The sequence below is a fragment of the Bufo bufo genome, chromosome 6 (assembly GCF_905171765.1).
Source record: "Bufo bufo chromosome 6, aBufBuf1.1, whole genome shotgun sequence".
Classification (NCBI taxonomy): Eukaryota; Metazoa; Chordata; class Amphibia; order Anura; family Bufonidae; genus Bufo; species Bufo bufo.
The window spans coordinates 33,616,135-33,632,472 of NC_053394.1; the positions used below are offsets into that span (position 1 = coordinate 33,616,135).

At 46.8% G+C, this 16,338-nt stretch overlaps 2 protein-coding genes across 2 annotated transcripts in view; one reads left to right on the forward strand and one right to left on the reverse strand.

The window, feature by feature from the left end:
- The window catches only part of GOLGA7B (golgin A7 family member B), a 292,087-nt gene that overhangs the window by 56,281 nt on the left and 219,468 nt on the right, over window positions 1-16,338 (forward strand). The window lies entirely within an intron of this gene.
- The window catches only part of SFRP5 (secreted frizzled related protein 5), a 74,197-nt gene that overhangs the window by 29,630 nt on the left and 28,229 nt on the right, over window positions 1-16,338 (reverse strand). The window contains exon 2 of the mRNA XM_040436630.1: window positions 6,193-6,270. Coding sequence (XP_040292564.1) covers window positions 6,193-6,270 — 78 coding nt within the window. The remainder of the gene's footprint in view (window positions 1-6,192; window positions 6,271-16,338) is intronic.

Below are 16,338 nucleotides of genomic sequence, written 5' to 3' on the forward strand. Positions count from 1 at the left end.
TCTGCTCATTTTGGGCTTAGGAGTACAGTGGGTCGTTCAAGTCAAGGATTGATAGCAGAAAAAGGCCATCAATCACAGATAGGACCGTCCACTGGACTCCAAAGCATAGAAAGAGCAGAGGTTTAAAAGAACTAGAATACTAATTCTGTTGAATCTTTTCCCACAAAAATGATCAATCTGTTCAGCTTGTTCTGCTGCAGATGAGACTCCATATTCAATGTGACAGGTTCCTTATAATGTATACGACGAATAGACTGAACTCAGTAATAAAACAGTATGCAGTAAGCTTGCAAGCTCCACCTAGTGGTGACTGCAGGAAACCAGGATTTGGGGATTAAGAGCTATATTACTCACGCCTACAGATTAGGCTACTTTCCCACTGGCGTTTTGGCTTTCCGTTTGTGAGATCCGTCATGGGCTCTCAAAAGCGGTCCAAAACGGATCAGTTTTGCCCTAATTAATTCTGAATGGAAAAGGATCCGCTAAGAATGCATCAGTTTGCCTCCGTTCCGTCTCCATTCCGCTCTGGAGGCGGACACCATAACACTGCTTGCAGCGTTTTTCTGTCCGCCATGTAGAGCGGAGCAAGACGAGAAAACCCCATTGACTTACATTGTGTGCCAGGACGGATCCGTTTTCTCTGACACAATAGAACACAGATCTGTCCCCTATTGACTTTCAATGGTTTTCAAGACGGATCCGTCATGGCTATAGAAGACATAATACAATCGGATCCGTTCTTGACGGATGCATGCGGTTGTATTATGGTAACGGAAGCGTTTTTTTGCAGCCTTATGTCAGCAATTTCTGTCCAATCAGACCAATAGTCGGTGTGTAGTTTATGATGAGCATATATAGTATACTATTACATTACATCAGTACTGAATGTTTGACCTTAAATAATATGGGGATAAAAAGCCAACATTTCCTTTAAGTGATCATTGATACATTTCTGATGATAATGTTGATGTGGTCCGTGACGTGAGCTGAAACGTCCACAGATTTCTAGAATGAACGCACCATGGTGACCCCAGGCTTAACCCCACTAATGGAAATCTAAGAGATCTGTTGTTTAGAGCTTTTTTTAAAGCACCGTTGAATTCAAGGGGCCGTGTAGCATATTCTTAAAAATGGCTGGGCACCAACTGAGCATCTACTGACAATGGAATTTCTTCTTAAAAGAGTCTTCTTGGACTCTGATATTGATGGCCTATCTGACTAAGATAGGCAATCAAGTTCGTACTGGTGGGGGGTCCAATGTTAAGCATCCAATCCCCTCAATCCCTCAAATGCAGCCACAGAACCGTACATTTGATAGTGGCTATTCCTGGTATTGCAGCTCAGTCCCATTCAGCTGAATGGGACTGAACTGCAGAAACCTACCATGTCCATGTCCTGCTGCTTCAAGATGTACAGCTCTGTGTCTTGAAAATAAAAAAGCAGACATAGGCTAGCCAGAGCAAGTAACTCCTTTAATCAGGAGATGGGTAGGGCTGCCAGAATTCTACCCCCACAATCTGATATCAATGGGTTATCCTAAGGATCAAACCTATTTAGGACTAAGGCTGACCATACGCATTAAATTTATATCTGCCAAACCCACCAACTTCAACGAGACCATAATGTGCATGGGGATAACTTGAGTTTCCCTCAAAGGCAGATGTCAAAGGAAATAAGAATGGAGTCGTTGGAAGATCTGGTGGCTACCATCTAGGTGCTCATTCACAAGGGTAAATTTTCATGGAAGCCAATTAACCTATCGGTATGTTTTTGGTGTGTTGTAGGAAATCTAAGTATTTGGAGGAAATACACATAGGAAGAACATACAAACTCCATAAAAATGTCAGGACCCCTGTGTAGACAACAGAGAAGACAACAATGCTAACTACTGAACCACCATGCAGATCAACATGCCGATCCCAACTACTGAGCCACCATGTAGATCGATGTGCCGATCCCAACTACTGAGCCACCGCGCAGATCAGTGGAGATAAACCTCCATCAGAGGTGTCTAGCATCTGCTTAATCTTCCCACCCATACAGAACATATCCATGCTTGGCCAAGCCCAGTTTGCACGTGCATGTGTATGGAGGACTGGGAGAAATACTGTAGCTGTTGACCACACAAGCTATCAAAAGTGGCCAGTTTCTTACCCTAATTAGGTTGAATCTGATAAGGCATTTCACATGGATTTCTATAAATGTAACTGTATACCACACCATGGAGGAACCCAACCATGTTTTGTTGCATAAAAACTACAGAAGATTCAACCTATAAAAAAAAAAAATCATCTTCCAAGATCATAATTTACCGATGGTTTGGAAATTTACGAGAGGATGTAATGATTTGCAAGTGAACAGAACTGTTTGCATGACTGTTATTCATCAAAGGCGGCAGAGCTAATCCCTGCCCGGGCTGACACCAGCGGTAGCAGGTTAAGCACTGCTATTAATGATCCCGGGTTTTGTATACAGTATGTCTCTGTATGAGAAGGTGCTCATGCTGGGACTACTTCTGGACAGGCTGAAATTCCTTAGGTTCCTCATAATTAGGAAGTGAGATGATGGCACAAAATAAGGAATGTCTTCTGTAATTTACGAGGAGCCAGAACCCCTCATACTCAGGAGAATTATGGTTTGCTTATCCTGATTCCTGACTGCTCCAATGCCTGAGAGATCGGTTGTCCAGTGGGGAATATATTTTAGGAAAGGGTTCAGAGTTGGTTAACAAACAATAAAACAAATAATACTGATTGCCCATCGCTTTCTTCCCGATGTTAACCAAGCCCCCACTGGTCTGTGCTTCCTGCTCCCAGGGGTGCACCGCCAATGAGGCGAGGTGAGGCGACCACCTGGACACAAGTGCGAGTGGCAACAAGGCTACGGGAAATGAGCACTTCTATTGTGGAAGCGCTTACCTCTCTCTGTTCAACTGTATTGCCATCCTCATGACAGAGATAGGCCTCTTTCACACAGGTGTGTCCGGATTAGGTCCGGATGCGTCCCGGTGCATTGCGGCAAACCCGCGCGAGTAGGTACGCAATTGCAGTCAGTTTTGACTGTGATTGCGTTCCGATGTTCAGTTTTTATCGCGCGGGTGCAATGTGTTGTGATAAAAAACGCGCGTGATAAAAAACCGACTGTGGTACCCAGACCCGAACTTCTTCACAGACGTTCAGGTTTGGGTTAGTTGTAGTGTAGAATGCATTATTTCCCCTTATAACATGGTTATAAGGGAAAATAATATCATTCTGAATACAGAATGCTTAGTAAAATAGGGCTGGAGGGGTTAAAAAATAAATTAAAATAATTTAACTCACCTTAATCCACTTGTTCGCGCAGCCCGCATCTCTTCTGTCTTCATCTGTGAGCAATAGGACCTTTGATGACGTCACTGCGTTCATCACATGGTCCATCACATGATCCATCACCATGGTGATGGATCATGTGATGGGCGTAGTGACGTCATCAAATGTCCTATTGCACACAGCACAGATGAAGACAGAAGAGATGCCGGCTGCGCGAACAAGTGGATTAAGGTGAGTCAAATTATTTTTATTTATTTTTTAACCCCTCCAGCCCTATTGTACTATGCATTCTGTATTCAGAATGCTATTATTTTCCCTTATAACCATGTTATAAGGGGAAATAATAATGATCGGGTCTCCATCCCGATCGTCACCTAGCAACCGTGCGTGAAAATCGCACCGCATCCGCACTTGCTTGCAGATGCTTGCGATTTTCACGCAACCCCATTCACTTCTATGGGGCCTGCGTTACGTGAAAAACGCACAAAGAGAAGCATGCTGCGATTTTCACTCAACGCACAAGTGATGCGTGAAAATCACCGCTCGTGTGCACAGCCCCATAGAAATGAATGGGTCAGGATTCAGTGCGGGTGCAATGCGTTCAACTCACGCATCGCATCCGCGCGGAATACTCGCCCGTGTGAAAGGGGCCATACAGTTGAATGCCGCAGTGGGACACGGGGGCAATGTCTCCCTGCCCTTCCCTTTGATAGGCTTCATCATCATCATCGTGCTGCCTACAGCTCGGGACACAGGCCAGAAGAGAGATCTGCACCGCATTGCTGACAGCCGCATGGAAGTAAGTATTTAGTTTATTATTTTTAGTTTGGCATCATGCTGTTGGGCCTTTCAGGGGGGCACTATGGGGGTCAATGTTTCTACTGGGGTCACTATATAGGGTCATTTTGTACTGTCACACAAAAGAGGGGCATATTTTTGTACTGCCACACACTATGTGGGGCACTATGGGGACATTGGCTCTACTGGGGACACTAAGAGTGGATATTTTAAGTACTGGCACACAGAAGGGGTCATTTTTTTTGTACTTGGACACATTTTAAGTGGACATTTCTTGTACTTGGACACATTGCAAAGGGTGATTTTCTGCACTGGAACACATTATAAGGGGCCATTTTCCGTACTGGCGCACATAATAAGGGGCTATTTTTTGTACTGGCACACATAATAAGGGGCCATTTTTTGTACTGGCACACATAATAAGGGGCCACTTTTTGTACTGGCACACATAATAAGGGGCCACTTTTTGTACTGGCACACATAATAAGGGGCCATGTTTTGTACTGGCACACATAATAAGGAGCCATTTTTTGTACTGGCGCACATAATAAAGGGCCATTTTTTGTACTGGCGCACATAATAAGGAGCCATTTTTTGTACTGGCACACATAATAAGGGGCCATTTTTTGTACTGGCACACATAATGAGGAGCCATTTTTTGTACTGGAACACATAATAAGGGGCCATTTTTTGTACTGGCACACATAATAAAGGGCCATTTTTTGTACTGGCACACATAATAAGGGGCAATTTTTTGTATTGCAAAAAAAAAAGGGGCAGTCAGCAAATCCCAATGCGCAGGTGCACGTTGCCATAGCTGGAAACGCAAAGAAAAAAAAATACAATGCAATAGCACTCTGCAAACCAAATAAAGTGGAAGAAAGTATTCTGTTGCTAATGCTACGCTTATTAAGTAAATTTGAGATTCTTGGCAAATACATTTTGTACAAAATTATTTGAGCCCATCTGCCAAACGTCAAGGCGATCTCTGTAAGACGGGAACCTAACACTAAATTCTACCTGTTATCTGCCATGACGGCCACCATAAAATTCAGGGAGTGCAGGTTCCACATGCATGCTGGGCCCACTCTGATTTTTATCATTTTTGGTGCCAAAATGGCCTCCTTTAAATCCAGGGAATGCAGGTACCAACATGCATGCCGAGCCCACTCCATACCTCTCCTGGTGCCAGAATTATTGTTCTTTATTTGGTTTGCAGAGTGCTGTTGCCTTGTATTTTTTTTCTTTGCATTTTTTGTATTGGCGCACATTATAAGGGGGTATTTTTGCACTAAGGTACATTATAAGAGGGTAATTTTTGTACTGGCATACATTATGAGGGGGTATTTTTTGTACTGGTACCCGTTTCAATTTTCGCCTCAGGCAGCAGAAAGACTAGGTACACTCCTGCCTGCTCCGATCGTGACACTCAGGAAATGTCGAGATGGAAACAGAGACCAGTGAGGACCCAGTAAGTGTTAGAATGGTAAGCAAAAGGATGAAAAGTGTCCTGAAGGTCACTTTAAGGATATAGACTACCTGATATGATAACTATGATAACCAGGCGTGCTGGTGGATAATGCGCCTGATTTATGACAAGGCGTACACCTCATTGTAAATACAGTAAGGTGCAGCATCCAGGAGTCCATGCACCTATACTGATATCTACGCCGGCCCCTGGTGTACTTTTGCATCAGAAAACTGGCATAAAAGATGATAATTGTGGTGGGGCAGCTGGCTCCGCCCTTGCCACCCTCACCATGAACCCTTTTAGGGAAAGTGGCGAAGGCGGTGGAAAAATACCAAGTGCGCAATCATTTTTGTGCAAACGCTGTTGAAAAAGTTTTTCATACCTGAAAACTGGCGTACAGTTAGGATAAATCTGAATATTTTTTAAGGTAGTACAGTATAAAATTCAACTTCTATCTCATGTCTTTTCTCTGTGCTTTACACTGCAGTTTTGCTTGCTCAGCTTAGATGCCACATATAAGCACAAGCCTAGAACAAGCTCGCCAGGATGTCTAGAAGAAAGTCTCTTTGCAACCTCTGGTGAGACTCTTTCTCCTATATGGGAATGTTTACTTACCGAAATCACTTGCACAATATTGAACCCTCATGGTCTCAGATTTTTGCTCAATTTCACACTGAGTGCAGATCTTGGTTCCTGTGAATAAAAAATAAATAAATTCATTAATAAATAAATATATGTCTAAAAATATAAAGAAAAAAGTTAAACGGCAATATTACTGAATTCTATACAATTCTTTTCATTCTGCTATATGATGAGAACTTGACTGTCACGGCGGACAGGATACCAGATACACAGAAAATAAACAAACAAGTGTCTAGGCAAGAAGCTGGGGATCAAGGTCACCTCCTGACAAATCCCTACCAGCTCTCCCTAGACTTCTATGCCCACGTTCAGACCCTGAAGGTGGGAATAACGTGTCCTCGTGCCTGGGCTGAAGATTCCCTAAAATCCCTAAGATGGTGAAAGGGGAATAGAGGCAGCATGCTCCCTCAGGACCTGGAGGGGGCAGGCATCTCTCTAACAGCCTAGACAGCCAACCACAAGAAAACAAAAACCAACTTATATTTTTTGAGCAGGAACAGCAAATCCTTCCTTCCTTCCTTCTTTCCTTCCTTCCTTACTTTCACAGAGCCAGACAGAAGCTATAACCCGCACAGGACACTGAGAGTGGGTGTAATTTAAACTCAAACCAACGACCCCACCCAGTGCACCTGAAGGGAGGCGGATATAGCTCAACTCCAAAACAAAAACAAAAGGCTACACACGTGCTGCTAACCTGGCAGACCTCCGCACATAGCCTGAGCAGGGCATGACATTGACGCGCCCTATCCTAAACCATTTTAGGACATATCACACCCCTTTTATTACAACTTGTCACCCCCTCTCAATGCCCGCCGGGGCTGTGTATGATGGCACATAATGCTGGACCAACATGCACATTCTGGGAGAAAGCAGCCCTCCACGTGGAGCCCAGGAGATTTTCCAGCTCTTCCAGGAGCCCAGGAGGTCTGCTTGTGATCCAGGAGCCTCCTGGGCATTGCTGGAAAATTGACGAGTATGTCTTATGAGCACATCAAAAGCACATGCATGGACTGAGGATAGAGTCACAAGGAGTCCCACCTTCTACTGATACTTCTGTAAGGCACCATATTCTTGCCTAGAAGCAACGGAGATAAGGTAGGGGCCCATTGCAGGTTATTGGCCCTATATTATGGATCCACACAACATATATTCAGAAGGCAGCCATGAGCTGAAGACCTATCTCTAAATACAGTGTCAAAAAACTCCACACAAAGGGACATCTCCAGGGGTTATAGGTTAGAATGTTCTTCGAACCCCTTGAGGACAATGTTGGACTTGAGTACAAGAACTATTTTTAAATTCTTTTATGTTTTTATTTCTGAGGTCATTATTTTTTTGTTATTTTTAGGTCGATCTAGCTGTATGAAAATTTTTTGGGTACTTTCTTCAGATGCTATTTTTTTGAAGTATTTAATTCCTATAAACATTATTTGGGGAAAATGCAGTAAAGAATGTCAAAGATTTATTTACTTTTTATTATTACAGCGGTGAGGATACCAAATTTGTCTGACATGTCACGACTTGGGATCTAATTTAATTTTTGTTTTTTGCAATTTTCTACATGATTTTTATACATATTACTTTATTTTTATTAGACTTTTTCTTTTGTTTTCATTTTCAAAAATGTTTTAGCTGTTTTTAATTTTAATTTACTGTAGCATATATCTAGATGAAAGCACCTTAGGCTGGGTACTTATAGAATTAAAAATGCCCAAGAATGCCCTTACAACAGGCAATATATCTAGAGAGTGTCCTTCAGTGGACTCTGGCTTTTCTACAAACACACACATGCATAAGGCCTCCTGCACACGACCGTATGGCTTTTTCAGTGTTTTGCGGTCCGTTTTTCACGGATCCGTTGTTCCATTTTTTGTTTCCGTTGTGTTTCCGTTTCTGTTCCGTTTTTCCGTTCCGTTTTTCCGTATGACATATACAGTATACAGTAATTACATAGATAAAATTGGGCAGGGCATAACATTTTCAATAGATGGGTCCGCAAAAAATGGAACGGAAACGGAAGACATACGGATGTATTTCCATATGTGTTCCGTTTTTTGGCGGACCCATTGACTTGAATGGAGCCACGGAATGTGATTTGCGGGCAATAATAGGACATGTTCTATCTTTAAACGGAACGGAAAAACGGAAATACGGAAACGGAATGCATACGGAGTACATTCCGTTTTTTTTTTTGCGGAACCATTGAAATGAATGGTTCCATATACGGACCGTATACGGAATGCAAAAAAAAGGCCAGTAAACGGTGAAAAAAAACTTATTTAGGTATTTATGGTATTGGAGTGTTGTGACACTGTGACAAGCTCTTAAAGGGGTCGTCTCATTTCACCAATACTAATGTATTGTTATTGTCTATATCGCTTCCTTTGCTGGCTGGATTCATTTTTCCATTACATTATACGCTGCCATTAGAAAGGCCGGCTCTTTTTCCTATAGTGTGCAAGCACGACCACTGTTGTTGGATTGCGGGGTGGCCGTAACCCCTGGGACACGAGCAGTGTATAATGTGATGGAAAAATGAATCCAGCCAGCAAAGGAAGCGATATGGACAATAACAATACATTAGTAAGTGCCTTGTATTAACTTTATCTACATGATAAAATGCCATTTGCTGCAGTGACACAACCCCTTTAATGTGCACCCACATTCAGTTCAATGCTGCAATACCAGACACAGCCTGTAGAGAAGAGTGGCGCTGTTTCTGTAAAAAACATATCAGTTCCTTTTGCCAATCTCAGAAATTACAATTTTATATTTATAAAGCTTAATTTGTGCTCGGATCGGCTCATGCTCAGAGGGTACCCTACCTAAGCCTATACTCCACCCCCCCAACCTAGAAGCAGCAGAGTTATGCCGGAACTGCTTATCGAAGGGTAGCCTAAAGGGGGCTACCCCAATGATGAGACCTGAAAGAAGGGAGGGCTCCTGGGTGGGTTGAAATCGTTCGAACCGACAAGTGGGGGGAGGAGGGCCAGGTTTAAATAGTGAACGCCCCGCCTCCCCTCACACAAATGCGGCACTCTTAATTGCCTACCACTTGTGCTCGGATCGGCTCATGCTGAGAGGGTACCCTACCTAAGCCTATACTCCACCCCCCCAACCTAGAAGCAGCAGAGTTATGCCGGAACTGCTTATCGAAGGGTAGCCTAAAGGGGCCAAAAGAACCATGCATAGGAGTTAGAAAACTTGATAACAGAAACTACAGACCAAAACTCGAAAGCCAATGATATTTCGTATAAGGATCCGGGATATTACGCATGGAACACGCGGAACTGCGACGACCCAACCGTTTGATGACATGTACTGGCACCTTATGCATGGACGCCGTTGCTGCCGCGCCCATGCGGAAGGAATGTCCTGTGATCCAGCGAGGACCGACCCCTGAACCTGTCAACTAACCTGAAAGTACGTAAGAAAGGCCGCGGTGGTTAGCCGGGCATTGACTAGTTCGAGTATGGGAGAACATGCCGCTTGGACTAAATACTACGCAGCCAAGCCTCCAAGGCCTGCACCGGACACCATCTGCTGTCCGTGGGAAAGTATCTGACCGCCACTGGTTGCCCCGGCCGTGACGTCTTGGACGAGGCCAAGGTGAGGACATAGATGGACCCGCGCCGGATGAGCTGACCTTTCCGCAGGCACCCAGCCAGCGTATTGGTGCCCATGAGCTCGCCTGACCTGAGGAATCCATGGAAGGCCAGGTACAAGGCTGTTTCTACCAGAGCGCTAACCTGTGGCCCGAACGGTTTGCCCCTGCAGTTTGCCTGTCACAGCCTGAACAAGCTACCGGTAAATGGCTGACGCCCATGTCGTTTCACAACAGACATCTTGCGCAAACCCTTCAATGCCGCTTTGATTGGGTGGGCGGAGAAGAGTGACGGTAGGTCCGGATGTAGCCTGCACCAATGGTGCTGAATACCTGCCATGTATAGTTAACAATGCTATAGGACAGGTTTAATTGAGAGTGGCAAAAACCCTGACAAAGCCCAATAGGTGAGTGATAGGCCCCCTTTTTTTTTTTTTTTTAATCTCCATGCGTGAGAGACTCTAATGGCGGAGTCCTGTGTGTAAACCTAAAGCGGAGAAGCCATGCGTGAGAGACTAATGGCGGAGTCATATGTGTAAAACTAAAACGGAGAAGCTCTGCGTGAGGGACTCTAATGGCGGAGTCATATGTGTAAAACTAAAACGGAGAAGCCATGCGTGAGAGACTCAGATGGCGGAGTCATATGTGTAAACCTAAAACGGAGCAGCCATGCGTGAGAGATTCTAATGACGGAGTCACATGTGCCAACCTAAAACGGAGAAGCCAGGCGTGAGAGACTAATGGCGGACTCGTATGTGTAAAACTCACATTGAGAAGCCATGCGTGAGAGACTCTAATGGCGGAGTCATATGTGTAAACCTAAAACGGAGAAGCCATGCGTGAGACTCAGATGGCGGAGTCATATGTGTAACCTAAAACGGAGAAGCCATGCGTGAGACTCAGATGGCGGAGTCATATGTGTGAACCTAAACGGAGAAGCCATGCGTGAGAGACTCTAATGGCGGAGTCATATGTGCCAACCTAAAACGGAGAAGCCAGGCGTGAGAGACTAATGGCGGAGTCGTATGTGTAAAACTCACATGGAGAAGCCATGCGTGAGAGACTCTAATGGCGGAGTCATATGTGTAACCTAAAACGGGGAAGCCATGCGTGAGAGACTCTAATGGCGGAGTCATATGTGTAAACCTAAAACAGAGAAGCCATGCGTGAGAGACTCTAATGGCGGAGTCATAAGTGTAAACCTAAAACGGAGAAGCCATGCGCGAGAGACTCAAAAATGTATTTATTTATTTATTTTTTTTAATTTTTTTTAAAAAAAATTTTCACTATCAACCACTTAAGCAGCTCCCGTATGGGCACAGCTCTGAGTACGAGCATGAAGAGCATGGTATAACGCAGATCACCTGCACGGACTAACTAACATCCTGTGCCTAAATAACCCCCTTGGAACCTAATGTACGGCCGGCAGCAGGAAGCCAGCCACCGCCTATGATCTGCTCCCCCTGACCGAGCCTAGTACTCCTTCCCCTGATCCCTGCCTACCTAACGGCACGGCGGCCCGTGCCAGACTTTATTGAAGATGAGGAGCCTTACCCCCCAGCCGCGTGGGGAGCTCACGCTGCTCCCTGGCAGAATGCACCAGTGCGGGGGAGCCCCCCTCCTCAGCTAGGGCCGACCCACCGCCGGCTGGACACTCGTACCGCGTGGGGAGCAGCGCTGCTCCCTGGTAATGTGCACCGGATCAGAGGGAGCCCTTCCTTTACCGTGGGCCCCGGCCCCCGCTGGTTTGAACCGTGTGCCGCGTGAGGAGCCGCACAGCTCCCTGGCATTGTGCGCCGGTGCGGGAGTGCCCCCCCTCACCTAGGGGCTGGTTATTGTGACTGGAACCCGCTGGGAGACTGAAGCCTAACTGGACCTACCTGTGACCGTGAAGGCTGACCTCCCAGGCCGTGGCTGACCCACGTGCGTAGTCGTGACGCAACTACCCGTAGATGCCCACCCAGTGCCTGTAGTTAACGGGAGTGCGACCGAGTCTGTGGATGTGACCGACTAGCCCCTGTAGTCGTGAGGGGACCCTACATCGAGAGTAGCGGTAACGGACCATCGCCTGTAGACGTGGTAGTATTACCTCATGAGTCTGTTGACATGAGACTAATGCCTGCAGTCGTGGCCGGTCTTAATAATGAGTCTGTAGTCGTAACGGATTTGTGCCTGCAGTCGTGGCAGGGCTTTAGAGCGGGTCTGTAGTCGTGACAGACTGATGCCTGCAGTCGTGGCAGGACTTTATAACGAGTCTGTAGTCGTGACAGACTGATGCCTGCAGTCTTGGCAGGGCTTTATAACGCGTCTGTAGTCGTGACAGACTGTTGCCTGCAGTCGTGGCAGGGCTTTAGAGCGGGTCTGTAGTCGTGACAGACTGATGCCTGCAGTCGTGGCAGGACTTTATAACGGGTCTGTAGTCGTGACAGACCTGGCAAAGCAACATTCCTATCTATACCATTATTATTATTTTTTCTTTTTTTTTTTTTTTTTTTCTTTTCCCCCCCACCAAAGGCCACGACTGTAGGCGCCACCCTGTAAGAGATGCGCCAGAGGCCTGGACATAATAGTCCACCATCCCCCGTCCCCCAAACCTATGCAGGAGAAAAGAGGGGGTTGGCCCCCGCATGCACCACCCCTGACTCACCTGGCGGCCATGACAGCCACGAACCCCACAGTATCGTAAGTTAGCCCACCACCTGTGGACCTGAACAACCAAGAACAGACGTGTGAGTGAGCGCACGCCAGCTGGGCGACACTTCACTCATGCCACCGCTCCCTAGCTAACCACCGGATTATTGTGACTGCGCCCGAACCAACCCCCTGACTGACCGTATGGGCTTACGGGCGGCCTGGCTGCGTGCGCAAAGTGACGTGGCCAGCCCCCCTCCTTGAAGCCCTCTTTATATTTGATCCTTGAACATATTCCAAATTTTATTTAAATTTTTTTTTTTTTTTTTTTTTTTTTTTTATACTCCTGCCTTAGTACCTAGCCACTGTGCCTGAGCAGAGGAGCCCTGCACCTGGACTGCAGGACCAGTATGGGCCTGTAGGTGTCGACCATCCCCCGCCCTCTCTCAAGCCAGGACCTGCTGGAGCGCAGCAAGCCAGTGATTCCCTTCTAGGTTAGAATTAACCATTGAAATCATAACTTGTTATACAGTGCACATGTCTGAGTATCTGCTTATCTCGTCTTGCCTGAGTTTGGCGCAGTAAAGAAGACGAGTTTATTCTGCAGCAGATTCCTAGCCTTGACTGAAAGTCACATAAGCATGTCCACCTTCACAGCCTCGCTAATTGTAATTACCAGGAGAACGTGCATCAGGATCGGCTGTGAGGGATTTGCGCTCCGCCATGTGGAACATTGCATCCCGTGCCCACCGCTATCGACTATTTGTACAGGGAAAGCCGCGGCGTATTAATCGCCTATAGGTTTCGGCTTCCGTCCCCTGATCCTGCAGCTGGACCTCCGCTTACTGATTGCAGCTAATGAATAGACCCCTGTGTGAACGGACGGCGTTTTCCTCTACGGCGGAACGTTCTGATACGGGAGTGAGTGATATATAACGCTGCGTCGTGGAGCCGACGGCCGGCGTGACCGATGCTCAGGGTATGCGAGCGGACGTCGTGACCCGTCGCTGCTGAGCCACAGGTGAGGGGTGCCTGCCTGGGGGACGCTGCATGTGGGAGCGGGGGTGCTTAGCGCAGGGCCTGGAGCGGATCGGGGTGCCTGTCTCGGGGTGCTGGAAGCGATCGGGAGTGCGGGCAGTCTCCAGCGCAGCTGGGGACCGGCGGCACGCTCGGCAGCCCCACATGTTATACATAGCGAGACGGGTGTGCAAGCCACCCTGCCTACCTAATCACCGTAGCGACGAGCTCGACGCAGCCGATCCCCCGATCCTCCAGTGACGCATGCCCTTCTCTGGCACCAACCCACAAGCCGATTCGAAATCGTTCGAACCGACAAGTGGGGGGAGGAGGGCCAGGTTTAAATAGTGAACGCCCCGCCTCCCCTCACACAAATACGGCACTCTTAATTGCCTACCACATATTTATAAGTTTTATATAGTTTGTCCTATGAGAAATACCTTGTGTTCCACTGATTGCAGATTTTTGCTGTAGATATCTGTCGTATGTCAGAGTTGGCGAAGATACGTTGTCCGGCTGCTTAATATATTAGCAGTCATTTACACAGAATGCATGGCACAGACGGCCATTGTGTATCAATTTACTTAATGTGTTCACAGAGGAGACGAGCTGTGCCAAATAAAAGGTCACTTTGCTCGCTTTTTAAGTGCACAACCTTCGGAGCAAATTCATCAGAATTTTTTTTTCTAAAGTTTCGCAGAATTTTATTAGAGATGGGGGGGGGGCAATTATTTACTAAGTGCTCATTGTTTCATGGCCGTGCAGACAAAAGTTAAAAATTAATTTATTTTTAGAATGATGAGATTGTTAAAATAAAGATAAGAAAGTTACAAGCAAGTACCTATGGTGAAAATGTAACCCTCTAAGTTCATCCCGCCATTTTGCTGCCCCACCTACCACCTGCCTGTTATAATAATGGGGTCTTCTTATGTAGTAGAAGGGCCTTTGGGCCCCTATAGACATCTGGGCCAGTGTGACTACTTCTCCTGCACCTCTTCTCCAGCGTTCTGTGCTTAAGGGCCCATTCGCACTGCCGTATGAACGCACCCGTTCCGCAATGTTGCGAAACGAGTGCAGACCTATTCATTTCAATGGGGCCACAAAAGATGCGGACAGCGAACGGCAGTAGTTTCGTCCCGTGACCCCGCAAAAAGCGCAAATCTCTCTGGTGAAATCTTGCGCCGTTCAGCATTCGGCGCAGGCGCGGTGAGGGAAAGACGCTCGCAGGCTGCCAGCTTCCTCACCGCGCTGCGCCAAATACTGAACGGCGCGAGATTTCACCAGAGCACAGGGCTGGCAGACGGATGCGAGCGCTGCCTGGCCCCGTCAATCAGGGACTTGGAGGGAGGCGACAAAGGTGGAAGAACGGAGCCTCTAGGAGCAGGAACAACACCCCCCCTTCCCGATCCTAGAGGATAATTAGCATATTATAAAAGTTAGATTTCTGGACGTAATGGGGGCATAGATAAAGTAAGAATAAGCCAGTTAGGTTTAGCTGACATTAGCACATCGCTAATGTCAGCTAGCTTAATAGGGTTAAATCTGGTGACAGAAACCCTTTAATGCCTATTTAGTCGCCAAGGATGTGTAGTACCCCAGACCTGTGAGTACTACAATTTAGTAAATAGTTTGGCATTGTTTTGTATTTCGTATTTTATTACATGGTCGTTGCTACCAAAAGATTTATGGATGACAAGAGTTAACAAGGGACAGGGCTAATAGCTCTTGGTAGGAGTGGGGTGATCCTGCTTCCTGCCAGGAGGGGGAGCTCCTGTCCAGAGACAGAGAGGAGAGGAAGCACACTGCAGAGCTCCTGCTCCTGTGAAGGATTCTCCATAGAGAAAAACAACTCACATCCTCAAGTAAATCTTGAGAAGTCAAAAAGCAGAGTGAACAGCCTGCATCAAATACGCTGCTGTAAGGTTAGGGACTATGACTAAGACACCCATCATCCAGAACATTACTAGGCCAGTACGACTTAAGTGCTAAATTGCAGCCATCCAACCTGCCTCCATAATCCTTACTGGTGCCAGACAAGATTTGCACTTGAAATCTACTACTATTGTATGTATTTGAAATTGTGTTCTATGTTGCACTTAGTAAAAGAGACTTTTATATGTTTAATTCTGGCCTCTTTCTTCTGTACTGCATTTCCACTGCACCCATCCCCAGGGAGCAGCAACAGCCAGAGGGAATGCACTATGACACAAAACTTTATCAGGACCACTACCACTACCCAGCACGCTGCGGCTTTTGTCCGGCGACCTCTTGGCTTGATTGCCGTGCTGCGGCTGGACCTCTGGCCCGCCCGAATTATAGTTAATGGGGCCGAAGGGGACTTCCGGTGGCATGGTGGGCTAGCGTTAGCATGGATCCGGCAGGCTGTTCCTCCACCGGAACAGCCTGCTGGACCCTGCTGCCGCGAGTGTGAAAGTAGCCTAGCCTGAGTTTGGTCTAGATTGTAACATGTTATCTGGACCATTTCCACTATGACTAGGGTTCCCACAGTTCCCCACCCCTTAACACTGACCCCCCCACAGTGCCCCGCCACTTTCAAATGGGACCTCCACAGCAACCCATCCCCTTAAAGGGAGTCTTTCACGCCGATTGACCCTATTAACCTATTAACAGACTTATGTCCACTGCATCCCCCCTATTAAAACTGTTCTTACCGTTAGTTCCCTGCTAGCATCGTTCGTCCGAAAAACACTTTTATTCCGTATGCAAATGAGGCTGTAAAGGTGCCCAGGGGCAGCCTTACAACGGCCGGTGCCCAGGCCCCTGGGTCATTTTCATACCAATTCACTCCCCCTCCGCCGCTTCTGCCCGCCCATCCGCCGCGTCTGCCCGCCCTTGGTCTCTTCTCT